This window comes from Marmota marmota, unplaced genomic scaffold (genome assembly GCF_001458135.2).
Source record: "Marmota marmota marmota unplaced genomic scaffold, marMar, whole genome shotgun sequence".
Taxonomy (NCBI): domain Eukaryota; kingdom Metazoa; phylum Chordata; class Mammalia; order Rodentia; family Sciuridae; genus Marmota; species Marmota marmota.
Window position 1 is genome coordinate 3,590,837 of NW_025999862.1, and position 17,195 is coordinate 3,608,031.

Consider the following 17,195-nt stretch of genomic DNA (forward strand, 5'->3'; position numbering starts at 1 on the left):
GGAGGGGAGGGGAGAAGGGGGGGAGGAAGAAAGAAAGAAAGACATACAGACTTTTATATACCCATGGTATATATTGGTAAATCCTAAATTCTCGAGATAATGGAGATAAAAGAAAAATCTACAATCTTTCAGCAGAAAGAACAGATTTCTTAAAGAAATGAATAACAAGCAAGCATTAGATTTTGCACTTTTAAAAATATTTTTAGTTTTAGATGGACATAATACTTTAATTTTATTTATCTTTATGTGGTGCTGAGGATTGAAAGCAGTGCCTCACATGTGCTAGGCAAGCGCTCTACCACTGAGACACAACCCCAACCCCTAGAATTTGCATGTTAACCCTTAAATCTGAAAGATAGGGAAGTAGCATCAATGGATTATTGAGAAGAAGTAGCCATGATCCAAGAATCCACATCCTGTCAAGATCTCATTCATTTGAAGGATATTTTTTTTTCTTAGATACGTGAAGTTTCAGAGGGAACACTATGCATGTGCTCATCACACACCGGTAGAGCACCCAGAACCCAGAAAGTACTCTAACCAAATGGCAATTTAAATCAGAGCAGAGATCTCAAAACAGAGGAACAAAGAGAAATAGTGTGGGCAACTCATAGAGTTAACTCTGAATAGATGCTACCTTGTGACCCAACACTCCCTGTTCTGGGCATATATCCAAATGAAATGAAATGACATCTTATAAAGTTAGCCACACTGACTTGCAGCTTTATTCACAACAGCCTAAGTGTCTGTCAAAAGATGGCTTGGCAGATAAAGAAACTAATATGTACACATGTTGGAAGATTATTCAGCCCTAAAAAAGAATGAGATCTTGCCACTCAGGGAATGGATGAGCCTGGACAATGTTATGCTTATTGAAATCAGCCAGGCACAGAAAAACACACAGCACCATCTCTTAAAATAAAATCCAAACCCACAGAGATAGAAGACAAAACAGTGGCCAAGGAGGGCAAGGAATGGGAAGACTAGTTGAAGGATACAAAGTAGCAAATTTGTAGGATAAACAAGTCTAGAGCCGGGAAGGACATGAGGACTACAAGTAATAAAAGTGTATTGTATGTGGGATTTACATTAAAGGAAGAGATTTTAGCTGTTTTGCCAAGAGTGACTGTGAGAGGATAGAGGTTAAGTGATAAAATGTCCGAAACCTCTCTGTTAGTCCTCCACGTTAGACTCTACCCTGGGACTAAAGAAGCTACACAATCTCAGCGAAACTCAGGCCTTTGATTGGAGAAGAGGGTGAAGAAGACAAACCTTTCTAAAAATTTTATTTATCATGCAAAAGAGAGGATAAATACAATGTCTTCAAAAAGAGATGCGGTTATTTGATATTTATATATTAATAAAGAACCAAAGATTTAATTGATGTGGCTAGACACCTCCCAGCAGGTATACCAGAATTTGACCAAAAAGTAAAGGGGAAAAAAAATGAAAAAAACACATTGCACACATTGCATAAAATAAGGTTTAAGTGTAAAACATAAAGAAGGAATAAGTATTTCAGTTACAATACAGAATGTGAATGGCATTATTTGACTTTTTTTGTGGTGCTGGGGTTGCGACATTCTAAACCATATAATTATATTGCTGTGATAAAAATTAAATTTAAACTGTTTTGGAGAGTGGGGGGAAAGGGGCACTCTGGGACTTCGACTCATAACAGAGAGAATATGGATCATCAGATAAACTCGAGTTTGAATTTTCCCTCTACTACTTATTTGGTCTTGGGTGATCTAGTCTTCACCTGTGGGTTCTTCCTTTGTAAGAGGAGGCACTGGCTTGAATGACCACAATAGGAGGGGACAGGACCGGCTGCAGCCCGTGTCCCCTTCCACCCCACCGCGGCGCAGGCAGGGCTTGCGCGCAGATTAAGCCAGCCCATCTGCTCCCTGCTCTCCCTTCCTGATTAATATTTGTGGTTTGGGTTTTGTTCCTCCGTAAACCATGGGGTGTTTCCCATCGTCTCCAGGTAGCTGAGCTGGTATGAGCCACAGCTTGGGAATTTCAAGCAGAAACCGGCAAACTGGTTCCGAGAGTAAGAAGGACAGGTTTCTTTATACCTACACCCACGTATAAAGAGAAAATGCACCTCTTTATCCTCCAACCTGAAAATGGAGAGGCTACAAAAACAAAAACTTGGCGCAAAATTCAAAGCTGTCCGCGAAGGTCTGCTCCCAGGTTTTCACGCCCAGAGGGGAGCCCGGCTTGATGGAGACGGGGGTGGGGCAGGTGTGGACCAACGCGAGGGAGGCAGTGGGTTGGTGGCCCTGAGTGCCCGGCGACGTTAAGTCCTGCCAGACGAGCGGCAGTCGCCCAGGCGAAAAGGCGTGGACGAGGGTCTCCCACCAGAGGCAGAGGGGTGCCTAAACGTAGCTGCAAGCTGGACCCACCTGGGGATCTTCAAAAAGTCCGGCTGCCTGGTCCCACCCCCGCCACCTGACCTCATTGGTCTGGAGCACGAGGCATGTGCATGCCTAAAGGCGGGCAGCTGGAGTTTTTCGGTTTCTCCAGGCGGTTCCTACGCGCAGCACAGTCTGGGATGCACGGGTCTCCGTCAGGGCACGAGGGGACAGCCTGGGTAGACTGAATGGGGAGTGGAGGGGGAAAGACAAGCAACGGAGAGGAGTTGATGGGCTAGGATCCAGGGCGTAGACTGGCGCAGAGGCAGGGGATGGTGTGGACACGGTGAGGGAGGACAAAGCTGAGGCCGATGCCCAGGTTGAAGCTTGGGTTGGGGGCATGGGGTCCACTCTCTGGGATTTCGAACACAGAAGGAAAATGTGGTATGCATGGGAAGACGTGTTGTGTGTTTGGTACGAGGTGGCTTGGCTCCTAAATAGTAGCCTTGGCTGCCGCCGCCGCCACGACCACCACCACCATCACCACCATCACCACCATCACCACCGTCACCACTAGTTGAGCCCAGGTGGGGAGAGGTTGAGAGGCCCCGGGAAGCTTATGCAGCCACAGGATTCAAGCGGTGAGGCCGCCCTCTAGTGTCCGCATATGTGTATTACAGGCCCCGTTTACTGTCTGCACCCTCCGCAGGGGTTGAGGGCCCCATAGCAGGGGCGGAGAGGAGGGTCAGGAATTTGAGAAAGACGTGGTTTCCCCTTAACGCTCAGGCCAGGGTATCCCGGTGAGCCCAAGCCTGGCATATTGTGCTCTGGATGAGCCAGTGTCTCTGCCAAATGCTCACAGGTTGTGGAGGAAGCCCCGAGGAGTCTGGACGTTTGAGCTCCAGCCACAGCACCACCAACTGCTCAGCTGTTGGAGCTTCGATATCCTTAACAGACTGAGAGGCTCCAGAGGCCTTTGATGAGCACAGTAGGGCAAGATGGGCATTCTCAGATGAGCCAGATGAGCGGCAGTCGCCCAGGCGAAAAGGCCTCACAGAAGAGACAGAGGTAGCTCTTAAGTTCTCTGAAAGGTCCTGCAAGTGCCAGGGAGGGGCAGAGAGTGCCTGGGAGGCTTCCAGGAGGAGGTGGTATTCCACTGGGAACTAAAAGGATTAATAAATTAATGCATAAATATTGTCTATGGCGACACGTCCCTGGGACATTCAGGATAAACTTATACTCACAGAGAAACTCGTGGGAAGAGAAGAAAAGGTGTGAGTCACCACCTAGGCTTTGTCTGTTGTATTCCCCCAATTGTGTGACCTTGGACAACATACTTAACTTTACTGAACACATATTCCTGTCTAAGAAGTGGGGATATAATAAATCAGCAATAGTAAATATGGCTTTAGTCCTATGTGCCAGGCACTACCTGACCATTTTACATCATGCACCCATTTATTCCTCACAGTAATCCTAGATCGTACAGAAGTCCCATTTGACAGGCCAAAGGCAGCACAAGCTGGGCCTGTTAACTCATGCCTATAGTCCCAGTGGCTCCAGAGGCTGAGGCAGGAGGATCACAAGTTCAAAGCCAGCCTCAGCAACTTAGGGAGACCCTGTGTCAAAATTAAATTAAAAAGGGCTGGGGATGTGGCTCAGTGGTTAAGCACTGGGTTCAATGGCTGATATATAAAAAAAAAAATGCAGCACAAACGGGTTATGTAACTCATTCCATCACCAGGCACACGGTTGGCACTCAGTATATAGCTGCTGCTGTGACCACAGAGATGATGTCACTGACTGTGCTGAAACAGGTGAACTCATGGGCAGAACCTAGGAGAGAAGTTCAAGAGATGGAAAGTGATGTTCTCCAGCACACATCTAGCTCATTTCACGGACATTTGTTTGTGACTATAGCATCTGACCTCATTGTCCTTGGGATTTATGTAATGATACCATCTGGGCAAGGAGGGCCAAGGGTTCTTAAAGCTGGCTTCTTCCCATAAGTCCCAGGGACAAAATCCAGTTGGGTCCTGAAAGGAAGAAGTTCCCTCCCCCAGATTCTCTTGTAGTTAGGTAGTGCTGGCCAACGGGCTGTAAGGGACACCTACTAGGGGGATCCTGGGGAAGAATGTCCTGCCTAACAGAGAGAAGCCCAGAAGCAGAGTTCTGTTCCTCCTTGCTCCCTTCCTGGGATGCGGGTGCTGCATAAATGGACATGATACTTGGAGTCGTTGTAGCCATGAGAGGAAATCCAAGAAATATCAAAATTCCCAAAGAGCTTTTGTTATCACTGAGCTGTTTCTCATGCAGTCTCCTGCTTCCAGACTTTGTTACTCACAGAAAAAGCATTCCTATGATCACGTCCAAGTGCTTATTCATTTGTCCGACCATTCACTTGTTTAAAGAGCAAAGAGCATTGAGCATATACCAGCTGCCAATCACAGCCGGGGTCATAGGGGTGGCAGGGAGGACTGAGCCACAATCAAGACACACTTGATTCCTGGCTTTGTAGATTTCTTAGCTTAGTAGTACTAAGTGTGAGTAAGGATATTAACAGAAAGGGAAGCTCAGGAATGTTATTGGAATGTAAAACAAAGATAGTCAACTTCAGCTTATGTCAGGGAAGTTCTTAAAGGCCAGTGATTATCTGGTTAGATGCTCTAATAAAGATACCTCAAAACACAGGGCCTTGAATAAGAGAGAAATTTGGATAGTTTGTTTCCTTTTTCTTTTTTGTATAACGGCTCTCTTTTCTGTGTTGTGTCCAGGCTCTGCCATTCTCAATGTGGCTTCCCCCTGTGGATTCAAGATGGCCGCTCCTGCTGTAGCCACTGCCCAGCCAGGAGGAGGCCAGGAGCGTGGATGATGGATGATCCCTTCCCTTTCTAAAGATGAGAGTTGAAAGCTGTGTGCATCATTCTGCCCACATCCCATTGGCCAGATCTTAGTCATGTGAACCACTTTCCCATGGAGTCTGGGAAATGTAGTCTTTAGCTGGTCAGAGAGGTTCTATTGAAAGAAAGAAAGAAAGAAAGAAAGAGAGAGAGAGAGAGAGAGAGAGAGAGGAAGGAAGGAGGGAAGGTGGCTCCAGAGGGACACTTAGCAGTCACAGCTGTAAAAGACTGGGACAATTTTCCACCTAGCCCTGAGAGCAATGAGGAGTCATGGAAGCACTTTAGCAGAGGTGCCAGGTCATGACATGAGTCTATACCTAGAGGATCCAAAAAACTCTGCCAGAAAGCTTCTAGAATTAATAAACGAATTCAGCAAAGTAGCAGGATATAAGATCAATATCCATAAATCAAAGGCATTTCTAAAACATCAGTGAAAGAGAAATTGGGAAAACTACCCCATTCACAACAGCCTCAAAAAATGTACTTGGGAATAGATTTAACAAAAGAAGTGAAAGACCTCTACAATTAAAACTACAGAACACTAAAGAAAGAAATTGAAGAAGATCTTAGAACATGGAAAATGTCCATGCTCTTAGATAGGCAGACTCAATATTGTCAAAATGGCCATACTACCCAAAGCACTATACAGATTCAATGTGATTCCAATTACAATCCCAATGTCATTCCTTATAGAAATAGGAAAAGCAATCATGGAATTCATTTGGAAAAAATAAAAGACCCAGAATAGCCAAAGCAATCCTTAGCAAGAAAAGTAAAGCAGGAGGCATCACAATATCAGACCTTAAATTATACTACAAAGCCATAGTAACAAAACCAGCATGGTATTGGTACCAAAATAGAGATGTAGACCAATGGTACAGAATAGAAGACACAGAGATACACCCACATAAATACAGTTAGACAAAGGCACCAAAAACATACTGTGGAGAAAAGATAGGCTCTTCAACAAATGGTGCTGGGAAAACTGGAAATCCATATGCAACAAAATGAAACTAAACCCCTATCTATCACCATGCACAAAACTCAACTCAAAGTGGATCAAGGACCTAGGAATTAAAACAGAGACCCTATGCCTAATAGAAGAAAAGTAGGCCCAAATCTTCATCATGTCAGATTAGGCCCCGACATACTTAACAAGACTCCTAAAGCGCAAGAAATAAAATCAAGAATAAATGGGATGGACTCAAACTAAAAAGCTTCTTCTCAGCGAAAGAAACAATCAATGAGGTGAAGAGAGAGCCTACATTTGGGGAGCAAATTTTTGCCATACACACATCAGATAGAACACTAATCACCAGGATATATAAAGAACTCAAAAAACTTCACACCAAAAAAACAAAAAACCCAATCAATAAGTGGGCTAAGGAGCTGAACAGACACTTCTCAAAAGAAGATATATAAGCAATCAACAAATGTATGAAAAAATGTTCAACATCTCTAGCAATTAGAGAAATGCAAATCAAAACTATTCTAAGATTTCATCTCACTCCAGTCAGAATGACAATTATCAAGAATACAAGCAACAGTAAGTGTTAGTGAGGATGTGGGGTAACAGGCACACTCATACATGGCTGATGAGACTATAAATTGGTGCGACCACTCTGGAAAGCAGTTTGGATACTCCTTAGAAAACTTGGAATGGAACCACCATTTGACCCAGCTATCCCTCTCCTCCATCTATACCCAAAGGACTTAAAAACAGCATACTACAGGGACACAGCCACATCAACGTTTACAGCACCACAATTCACAATAACTAAACTGTGGAACCAACCTAGATGCCTTTCAATGGATGAATGGATAAACTGTGGTATATATATACCATGGAATATTACTCAGCATTAAAAGAGAATAAAATTATGGCATTTGCAGATAAATGGATGGAGTTGGAGAATATCATGCTAAGCGAAATAAGCCAATCCCCCCAAACCAGGGGCCAAATGTTTTCTCTGATAAGTGGATGCTGATCCATAAGGGGAGGGGGCATGAGATGAGTTGATGGGGCAAAGGGAAGGGGGTAGGGAAGCGGGGGAGGAGGTAGGAACAATGGTGGAATGAGACAGTCTTCATTACCCTGGGTACATGTATGATTGCACAAATGGTGTGACTCTACTTCATGTACAACCAGAAAAGTGAGAAATTCTGCTCCATTTTGTGTACGATGAATCAGAGAGTTTCCTACTGTCATGTATAACTGATTAGAGCTAATAAAGAAATAAAGGGCCAGTTCAAATTTATGTCTTGGAAAGATCCTTGTGGCAGCCATGAGGATGGAATGAAGGGGAGAAAATAACACAAAGGGCTCTTGGGAAGCTATCTGGAAAATCTATTGATATACTGACCTGGACCAGATGGGAGTAGAGAGGAGGGCCCATGGATCCAGGCAGAATTTGTGCCAATGAAAAACTATATCGCAGCTACTCGGGAGGCTGAGGCAGGAGGATTGCAAGTTCTAGGCCAGCCTCAGCAACTTAGTGAGACCGTGTTTCCATTTAAAAATAAAAAGGGCTGTGGGTGTGGCTCAGTGGTTAAGTGCTGAAAGTGGTATTTGAGGGGGTCTGGAAGGAGTAGTATAGTGACTTCAGAGTCATAGAAGGAGCATTCAAAGTGCCCCCCCTTCCCCGCCAACCAGCCTTGCTCTCCTCTCCAGCCTGAGGCAGGAGGTGGATATTCCGATTGCTATCATATGCACTTAGCTTCAGTTTTTCCTGCCTTTCTTTGCCACACTTGAAGAAAGGAATGCAAATATATATATTTTTTTAGTTCTTAAGAAGGATCTAAGATTAAAGTTCTCCACACCCAGAAGAAATGTTTTGAATGCCTTTTTTTTTTCTTTTGCAAGAGGGTGGGGTGGGGGGAGGGTTGCCAGTATTGAGGGTGTTATCAGAACCCTGTGAAAAAACAGGAAAGGCTGGGTAGTGGCCCCCACCTGGAACCCCAAGAATTCGTGGGGCTGAGGCAGGAGGATTGCAAGTTTGAGGCCAGCCTCAGCAACTTAGCAAGATCCTCAGCAACTTAGTGAGACTCTGTCTCAAGATTTGAAAAATTGCTAAAAGGGCTGGGATGTAGCTCAGTGGTAAAGCACCTCTGGGTTCAATCCCCAGTCCAAAATAAATAAATAAATAAATAACAAGCAAACAAATAAAAGACCAAGAACATGAAGGGTGGTAAGTTTGGCGGAAGGCTAAGCTTTTTATGGATGTGGGCCTTCCTAGAGAGGGCAAGGAAAGAAGACCACGGGGCCAGAAGAGGGTGTGCAGTCCCTGTTCCTTCAGGGCCCTGGACGAACGGTCATGGTGTTGGGGAAAGGGTCAGGTTCTGGAAACACGGGCCTCAGGGCCCACTTCCCAGCTGAGCCCCAAATTCCTGGGCCCCAGGCATGTCTCAGAAACAGTCCCCCAACCTCTAGAACCCTGAAGACAAGGGACCTGAAGTGTCCCCTTGAAGAAACCAATGAAGACCTGACCCTCGGGCCTTGGCAGTATGGACACCCCCAGGCAGTGGCCAGTGGGCCCCAGGGTGACAGGCTGGGTTTTCCCACCAGCTCAACAAGACGGAGACTCAGTGGAGATGAAGCTGACTTTTGCTGACTAAGAAAATGGGACCTTTCCTGTCCCCTGCCCCTCCCCAGCATTTGGAACTGAGATTTCTACTCGCTTCATCTCCTGTTCCTTTCTGGCAGGACCCGGCTACTCCAGCCAGGTTGTCCGACCTGTCATTCCCATGTCCCCTCCTCTGTGACCTCCAGGAGCCACTTCATACCAGCCCAGTCCCTGCTGCCTGCAGCCCCCAGAGGCCTCTCCCACCTCCCCTGAAGCTAGAGGATCCCAACGTCACCAGTGGACAGAAGGACATGAGCCTCTGGCGAGGCTGGGACTCGGCTCGTGGAGATAAGGGATGTGACCCTTCCTCCCAGCTCTGGGCTGATGGCCTCCACACCCGATCAGGGAGCAGCAGGCCACAGGCCCAGGGCCAGCTCCGTTGGCAGAGGGCTGGCCCTTTGATCACCCCTTTTCCTCATTTGGTGCCACATTGGCCGATACCCTGGGCAGGCACCAAGTCCCCTCTGTCTGCAACACCCAGGCTGCTTCTGCAATGACCCCGTTACCCACCCAGCAAGTGGGTGTCGGGGCGCTTCCCCCACTTCCTCCTCCACCTGCCATAGAAGGGCAGATTTTGCAGGAGCCCCATGTTGAGAAATGAAGGCGTTTTGTGTTGAAAGCCTCTGAGCTCTGTGTACACCAGGCCCGGCAGATGTAAACACCCGGCCTGTCTTCTCCAGCCAGATAAACTCAGGCTTTCAGGGCGAGCGCTGCCCAACGCACTCTCGGTGTTTAAAGAAGATGTCAGCAGCAGCCAGTGCGCTTGGCAGAGAGGCTGGTTCTCTGTCTCCCAGCTTAGGTCCCAAATTCAGGGCCACCGATGCCCAGGTCAATGGGCACAGAGATCATGTCCTAAAGGAACCAGCCTGGGATCTTGTGGCTTATAGATAAAGTCAGGGGCCATCCGTGAGTAATAAATCCACAAGTGTTACAGAGACCCTGACCTCCTCCTCCAGTACCCTACCCACTTATCCAGAGGTGTTCTTTTATATCAAGCTCTAGATCCTGTGAAAATAAGAAAGATGATTCCCTCACCCTGGGCAGGGCGATATTTTAAACTTTACTCATCATTTGTTATTCATGTATTCACTTTACATTTATTGAGCACCTATTATGTGCCAGTGAACCAGGCGTTACACAGCTCTGCCCACTCAAAGTTGACTAAAACCCTGCCATTAGGGCTAGTCCTGTTAGTTTAAGGCTTTCATGCCTGTGTCCATGTCTATACCTACACGTGTGTGTATGGACATATGCTGTGTACCTGCAATTTCCCATCCTTCACCTTATTTTAAATTTTATTAATTATTTTCATTTAATCAACATTTATAGGACATCAGATGTCACAGGTTGCCCTTCTAGACACTGGATACCACAAGATAATCTGGACCCAGAGGAGGCTCCTTCAGTGAGACAGAGGGGACTTTGGTCGGACTTCAGAGGGAGGAGGTTGGTAGACCCATTGAAGCCAGGCAGGACTAAGGAACACAATCCATGGTGTGGGGCCTGCCTCCCTGGGGACAGCACTTAGGCAAACTGTCCCTCTGGGGAGGGGGCATTCACAGCTCTTCTCTAAATGAAGAGCCAGGTTGGGGCTCTGGGTCCTGGAATGTTAAGGACCCAAAAAAATATCAAAAGAAAAAAAAAACGAATTGAGGGAACCCACATAAGCCATGACTCTTTGTCCACAGTGTAAGGAATTTGAGGGAAAAAAGCAAAACCAAGTTACCTCCTACCACCTGCCATCACCTTCATTTCATGAAAGAGAGTGCATTTTAACCCCAAATATAGGAAAGACAAAGATAGCCTCAGAACGGAGTATCCTGGTCTATGAAGCTGAGTCGAAGCTCAGCACATGGTCCTGATGCTCGTTTTTGCCTCTGCGAAAAGACCCGAGAAAGTCAACCTCAGGAGGAAAGGGTTATTTGGGCTCAAGGTTTCAGAAGCTTTGGCCCATGGTTGGCCGGTTCCATTGCTTTAGGCCTGAAGGGAGGAGGAACACCATGGGGAGAGGTGTGGTGGAGAAAAGTTGCTCATCTCTGGTGGCCAGGAAAGAGAGGGGGGTAGGGGGAGAGGGGTAGGGGAGAGGGGAAGAGGGGAGGAGAGGGAGGGGAGAGGAGGAGAGGGGGAGGGGAGAGGGGAGAGAGAGGAGGGGGAGAGGGAGAGGGGAGAGGGGAGAGGGGGGAGGAAGAGAGGGGGAGAGGAAGAAAGAAGGAAGGAAGGAAGGAAAAGAGAAGAGGAGAGGCAGGGATACAATGTATCCTTCTAGGGCTGCCCCCTTGGCCTCCTTCCTTCAACGAGGCCTCCCCTCGTTTCCACCACCTCCCAAAAATCCATCCAATCATGAGCCCGATGACTTAATCCACTGCTACGGTCAGAGCCCTCATGAGCCAGTCACTTCCCAAAGCCCCACTGCAACACTGCTGCATTGAGGAGCAAGCCTTCACCACGTGAGCCCTGAGAACGTTCCAGATCCAAACTGTCACCACCCGGCACGACTCCATGGTCAATAGGTGACCTTCGGTGCTATCCAGAACTAATGTCCCCAATGCTGCATGGGACTCGGAAGCCAGGCTGCAAAGCAGTCCCCAGGCCAGAGGCTCAGTGGGCCTCCTCTAAAGGCTCCTGTGGAAGGAGTACTTAATCCACCTCCTGCCCCCCTTTTATTTTCCATTCACTTGCCTCATAACTTACATCTATTCCTACATTTTCTTCCCTCCAAACTCTCTGAAAAATAATCCCTTTCTGCTAGAGTTTGGGTATGGTTCCAGTGTGTGCTCATAGAGCGCCTGTGTTGGCAGCCTGGTCCCCAGTGATATTGACAAGAGGTGAGACTCTTATTTTTTTTTTAAGAGAGAGAGAGAGAGAGAATTTTTTAATATTTATTTTTTAGTTTTCGGCAGATATAACATCTTTATTTGTATGTGGTGCTGAGGATCGAACCCAGGCCGCACACATGCCAGGCGAGCGCGCTACCTCTTGAGCCACATCCCCAGCCCCGAGACTCTTATTTTTTGAGGAAGGATTTTTCTAAGTTGCTCAGGTTGGTCTCAAACTTGTGATCCTCCTGCCTCAGCCTCCTGAGTAGCTGGGATTACAGTCGTGTGCCACCGTGCCAGGCCTGAAGTGGTGGGACCTTTAATAGGCGGGACCTCGTGGGAGTTGGTTAGGTCATTGGGGACGTTGCCCTTGAAAGGAATAATGTAGTTCTCATGGGGTCCCAGTTAGTTCTCAAGAGAGGGTTATTATAAAACAGCAAGACCAGCCTCTTCTGGTCTCTCTGGCCTTCTGTGTCACCAAGTGTTCACTGCCTCTCACATACACTCCTGCCACCTTACCACCCACCATGATCTGATTTAGTTAGGAGGGCCCTTGCCAGAGCTGGCACCATGCTGCTGGACTTTCAGTGAGCTCAATAAATCTCTTTTTTTTAATGCGTTACCCGGCCTTGGGTGTTTTGTCATAATGGAAAACCGCCTAAGACATTCTCCTAACTCTAGTCGTCAGGGCTCTAGCCTGGAGGTCACAATAACAAACCAGCAAGGCACCCTCAGAAGCACACACCCCTGTCCAAAAAGCTGTTCATCTGTGGGGGACCCTGCTGTGTTGCCCAGATGCCCTGGTAAGCTGCTGCCTGTGTTGTGGGGGATAGTATTTAGCTGTCACCCTCGTTAGGCCTTGTCAACTGTCACACTTCTTCTTGGGGTGGCCCCCATCCAACGATCCACGTGGAAATAGAAAGCCCTGGCCACTTTTGCCCCACAGGGAAGCTCTCAAAGTCCTTTCTAGTTCCTGGCCACTAGGAAGTTGCCCCAGCTGCTCTGGGACCTGCACCCAGCTCAGCACCCTCCGCCACCCACTCCTGCATGCCCCCGGCCTTCCAGATGCTGATCCCAAGGGATCTCCCACATCAGCGTCCTGCACATTGGACTCTGAATCGGAACTGCTTCATGAAAGTACCCAATCTGCATTGTCAGCCTCAGTCCCGGCCTGAGTGCATGGGCAGGCTTTCTCCTCCATGTCCCAGGTGGGACTTACCCTACACAACCTCCATGGGCAAGCCCTTCGTTCTTGATGTGTCCATAGGATAGAGGATCTTGGAATATTTTCTTCTCTTTTAACAAAGGCTGGCCTTTGAGACCATTGGCCAGCTGTTGGCTCAGAAGGCCAGCATTGAGCTGGCTGCAGTGGAGCTCACCTGTCATCCCAGCAGCTCCGGAGGCTGAGGCAGGAGGATTGCAGTTCAAAGCCAGCCTCAGCCACTCAATGAGGCCCTAAGCAACTCGGTGAGACCCTGTCTCTAAATGAAATATAAAAAAGGCTGGGGATGTGGCTCAGTGGTTAAGCACCTCTGGGTTGAAAGTTCAATTTCTGGTACAAAAAAAAAAAAAAAAAAAAGCCAGCCGGAAGAGCTTTCTGGCAGAAATCCCATCTGTCCTGGGAGGCCCTACCCTCTCCATCTACAAGGCTGCAAGTCCTATAGCACATAGTTGGAAGGTTACAAGAGCCTATGATTTAAGGGGGAAATAAAACTCAGATTTAGTAGCTGTAAAACATAATCCCCGTTACATACACAATGGAGGTGGCGGGACATTGGGGCCGGCGTGTTCTATTCTGGGCTTCTGTGACTTGTGACATGCTCTCAGGCAACCCAGCCCTGCACTGTTTGCACTCAAAGCTCAACAAATTCTGGCTGCCTGAGAGCAGGAGGCCAGGAAGGCAGAGAGAAGGTTGTCTTGTGATTGCATTCGCATCTCTGCACACAGGCCGTCGAGGGCCCAGGCAAGACAGAAACAAGGCCCAGAGTGGAGTGGATACAGCTGCTGCATCCACCAAAGGAGCCACAAGGCAGAGACCCTTCAGCAGGGGACCAAAGTCCAAATAAATGATAGTGGCCCGCTCCAGAGAGGGAACAGGGCAGGCCCCATGATCCAGCCAGTTCTGTCTGGAGCTGGCTCTGGGGAGGCGAGAGTCCCAGAGTTCTCCAGCACACACCCCCAGGAAGGAGCAGGGACCAGGAAGCAGCCTCTACCCCAAGGACAAGGATCCCCCTAGACCCAGGACGGTTTACACATCAGCACAGCAAGGACACCAACAAGAGGCATGATTTTAGGGTTGAGTGTTGATACATTTACCCAGAAGTTCACAATCAGAAAAATCTAGAAAGAATCTCTTTCAGTTTTAGCAAAGGTTTAAGTTTCATGATGAGCAGCCTAGCGCTGTTTCTATGTTGGATTCCAGGGGCAGCCTGGTCTCTGAACACTGGAGAGCTTTCGGGGTCTTTCCCAGCTCCACCAGGGAGGCGGGAGGCCATGGGTTGGAAAACACAGGGGGAGAAGCCGGGCAGGGGGAGCGAGGCCCCGGAGCAGCATCAACTTCCCCTGGGATCTGGTTGGAAACGCTCCAGGTTCTCTTTTCTCCCTGCTGCAGAGGCCTGGGCTCCTGGGGACTTCCCTTGAGGTCATAAATCCATGTCATGCTTTTTATGTACCATCTTTGGGCTAAATGGACTTTACACACAATATCTCATTGGAAATTCTCAAATATACTATGAGGTGCGCACTTTTTTTTCTTTTCTAAATTCTTCAGATGACGAAGCTAGTTCCCCTATCACCCCCCACAGAGTGACCCCAACTGCCCGGTCAACCTCCACCTGCAGCCTCTCACGGCTCAGCTGTAGCTGTTTTACCCCGGAGGTTCCCTGCAGATTTCATTTGGGAAATTTTTTTCCTCCAGATAAAAATGAAAAGTTTGAGCACTGTTCAGCTAAGCCCAGGGAAACTGAGGCTGGAGGTGAGCAGGATGGCCTGAGGTCTGCCGCTAGTCACAAGGAACCCAGCCCTCTGGGCGGCTGGTGCAGGGCAGAGTCACCCAACAGCACCCACCCCAGAGCACCCTGACACCCCAGGGCATCTCTGACCATGCCACAAAGACTTCCTTTTTAGAAAGATGCCCAGAGTCGCAGAGCCAGGCTCCCAAATATGTACTCCGATCACTCTCTAGATGAAGCTCCTGTCCCAGGCGGAGTGTAAACACCTCTGTGCCCTCCATGCCAGCCCCTCCCGGCTGCGCCTGTTTTCCAGGGAGGCCGCTGCCCCGCCTTGCAGGCCGTCTTAAATCTTTCAAGAGACAAGGCCCCGCCAAGCAGGGGGTAGGATGAGGGCCTCGAGAGCAGGCAGAGCCTCTGCCAAGGCCCTGGGAAGAGCAGCTGGGGAGTAGTGGCCACGGGCTGGCCCCTGGGTTGTGAGCCCCCAGGCCGCCTGCACCCCAAGGCCTAGAGAGGTGTCCTGCTGCACCGTAGCCTGGGGGATCTACCCCCCTATGCAAACTCTCATCTGGAATTTTTATTGAGGAGCCTTAGGAGAGGCCTGGATTCAAGTTCTGACTTATGACCTCAGCGGTCACATCCTCCCTTAGACTCAGTCAGTCAGTGAAGAGGTTGACCTGATAATTTATGAGGATGTCTCCTGCTCTGGCACAGGATTTAAATTCTAGATGTCCCGGAGACATGAGAGAGTCTGGCCCGGGTGCAGGAATCTGACGTGATAATAGCTTGGCTGGGCGTTCGCTCAGCCGGACTCATCTTGGAGATGTAGGCGTGGCCCCCAGGCTGGTGTGGCTCACTTGGCATCTGGTCCTCTCTCCGCCCCTCTTTGCCCCCATATAGCGACATACCAAAGCGGATTTCTCTTCCGTAACAAATCCAGGAGGAGTTGTGGAGCCAGGCCCCCTGGACCCAGAGCTTGGACCCAGACCCAGACCCAGCCATGGGGGCCTGCGCCCTTCTGAGCGATGCCAACATCTCATCTGGCCTTGAGAGCAACACCACAGACGTCACCGCCTTCTCCATGCCTGGCTGGCAGCTGGCTCTGTGGGCCACAGCCTACCTGGCCCTGGTGCTGGTGGCTGTGACAGGCAATGCCACAGTCATCTGGATCATCCTGGCCCATCAGAGGATGCGCACGGTCACCAACTACTTCATCGTCAACCTGGCCCTGGCTGACCTGTGCATGGCCACCTTCAATGCCACCTTCAACTTCGTCTATGCCAGCCACAACATCTGGTACTTCGGCCGCGTCTTCTGCTACTTTCAGAACCTCTTCCCCATCACAGTCACGTTTGTCAGCATCTACTCCATGACAGCCATCGCCGCTGACAGGCAAGAGGGGGTGGCAGGGAGGCGGGGGTTGGGGAGCATCTCGCTTTGCTGGGGCTCAGACAGAGTGGCTCATGGTCCCACAGCAAGTTAGGGGGGGACTCAGGGAACCATCTCCCAAACCTGTCGTGATTCAAAGCTCTGGATCTGGGAGACAGGGGCACTGCGGGACTGCAGCAGGTTGAGTTAAGGTTAGACTCAGGAAGGACTGTGCTCTGGATGGCTGTTCAAGGCTGTAGCGACCTTTGGACTGCTCCTCACTGGGGCTGATCTTTGTTGTGGTGTCTTTGCACCACTACAAGGAAATTGTTCATATCGTTTTCTTATTTCAGGTAAATTAAGTGACAGAAAAAAACCTTAGCATTGCGTGCGGTTATTATCTTGTTACAACAGGAACGATTGTTTCCCTGAGCTGCTCTCCAGGGCTGCAGACTGTGACTTCCCAAAGAGGGGGCCTGGGCAGGGGTGGAGGAGGTGGCTATGGGATTGTCTGGGGTTCTTTGAAAGCATTTGGGGCAGGCAGGGTTCAGCTGGGATGGAGGACTCAGGTGCCTGGGGGAGTGAGGTGTGGGCTGACGTCCAACAGGAAAGATGGGGAGTGTGGGGGAGGCAATGGGGCCCGGGACCCTCAGAGAAATGGAGTCCTCATCAGGATGGCTCCACCGGTGTGAGCCTCCCAGTCTCCCCACAAACCCACCCCAACTGCCCCAGCAGCCTTGACCCGCACCTGCTCGCAGCTCAGCTGTAGCTGTTTTACTTTGGGAAATAGTAAAACATTCGGGACATTTTTTTCCACCAGTTAAAAATGAAAAATTTGAGTACTATCCATCGACACCCAGGGAACCTGAGACTGAGGTCCGCCAGCCAGTCAGGGGCAGAGCCAGGCACGGGGAACCCAGCCCTCTGGGCTGCTGGTGCAGGAACTGTCCCTCGTCCCCTGACAGCATGACAGCACCCACCACCAAAGCACCCTGACACCCCCCGGGTATCCCTGAGTGCCTCCTGTGTCAGGCACTGTTCTGAACATGAGAGTGGGGGTGAGACACATGCTAGTGGGAAAAAAATCTGAAACTCCTGACCTCACAGGGTTTTCATCTTAAAGGATGGAGATGGGCTGTGGAGGGTGGGGGGGCTGTGGAGGGCAGGGGCTCGTGGTGAGGGG

At 49.2% G+C, this 17,195-nt stretch overlaps 1 protein-coding gene across 1 annotated transcript in view; it reads left to right on the forward strand.

Moving 5' to 3' along the window:
* Positions 1-15,514: 15,514 nt before the first annotated feature.
* Tacr2 (tachykinin receptor 2) overlaps positions 15,515-17,195 on the forward strand; it is an 11,905-nt gene continuing 10,224 nt past the window's right edge. The window contains exon 1 of the mRNA XM_015500474.2: positions 15,515-16,036. Coding sequence (XP_015355960.1) covers positions 15,645-16,036 — 392 coding nt within the window. The 5' untranslated portion in view covers positions 15,515-15,644. The remainder of the gene's footprint in view (positions 16,037-17,195) is intronic.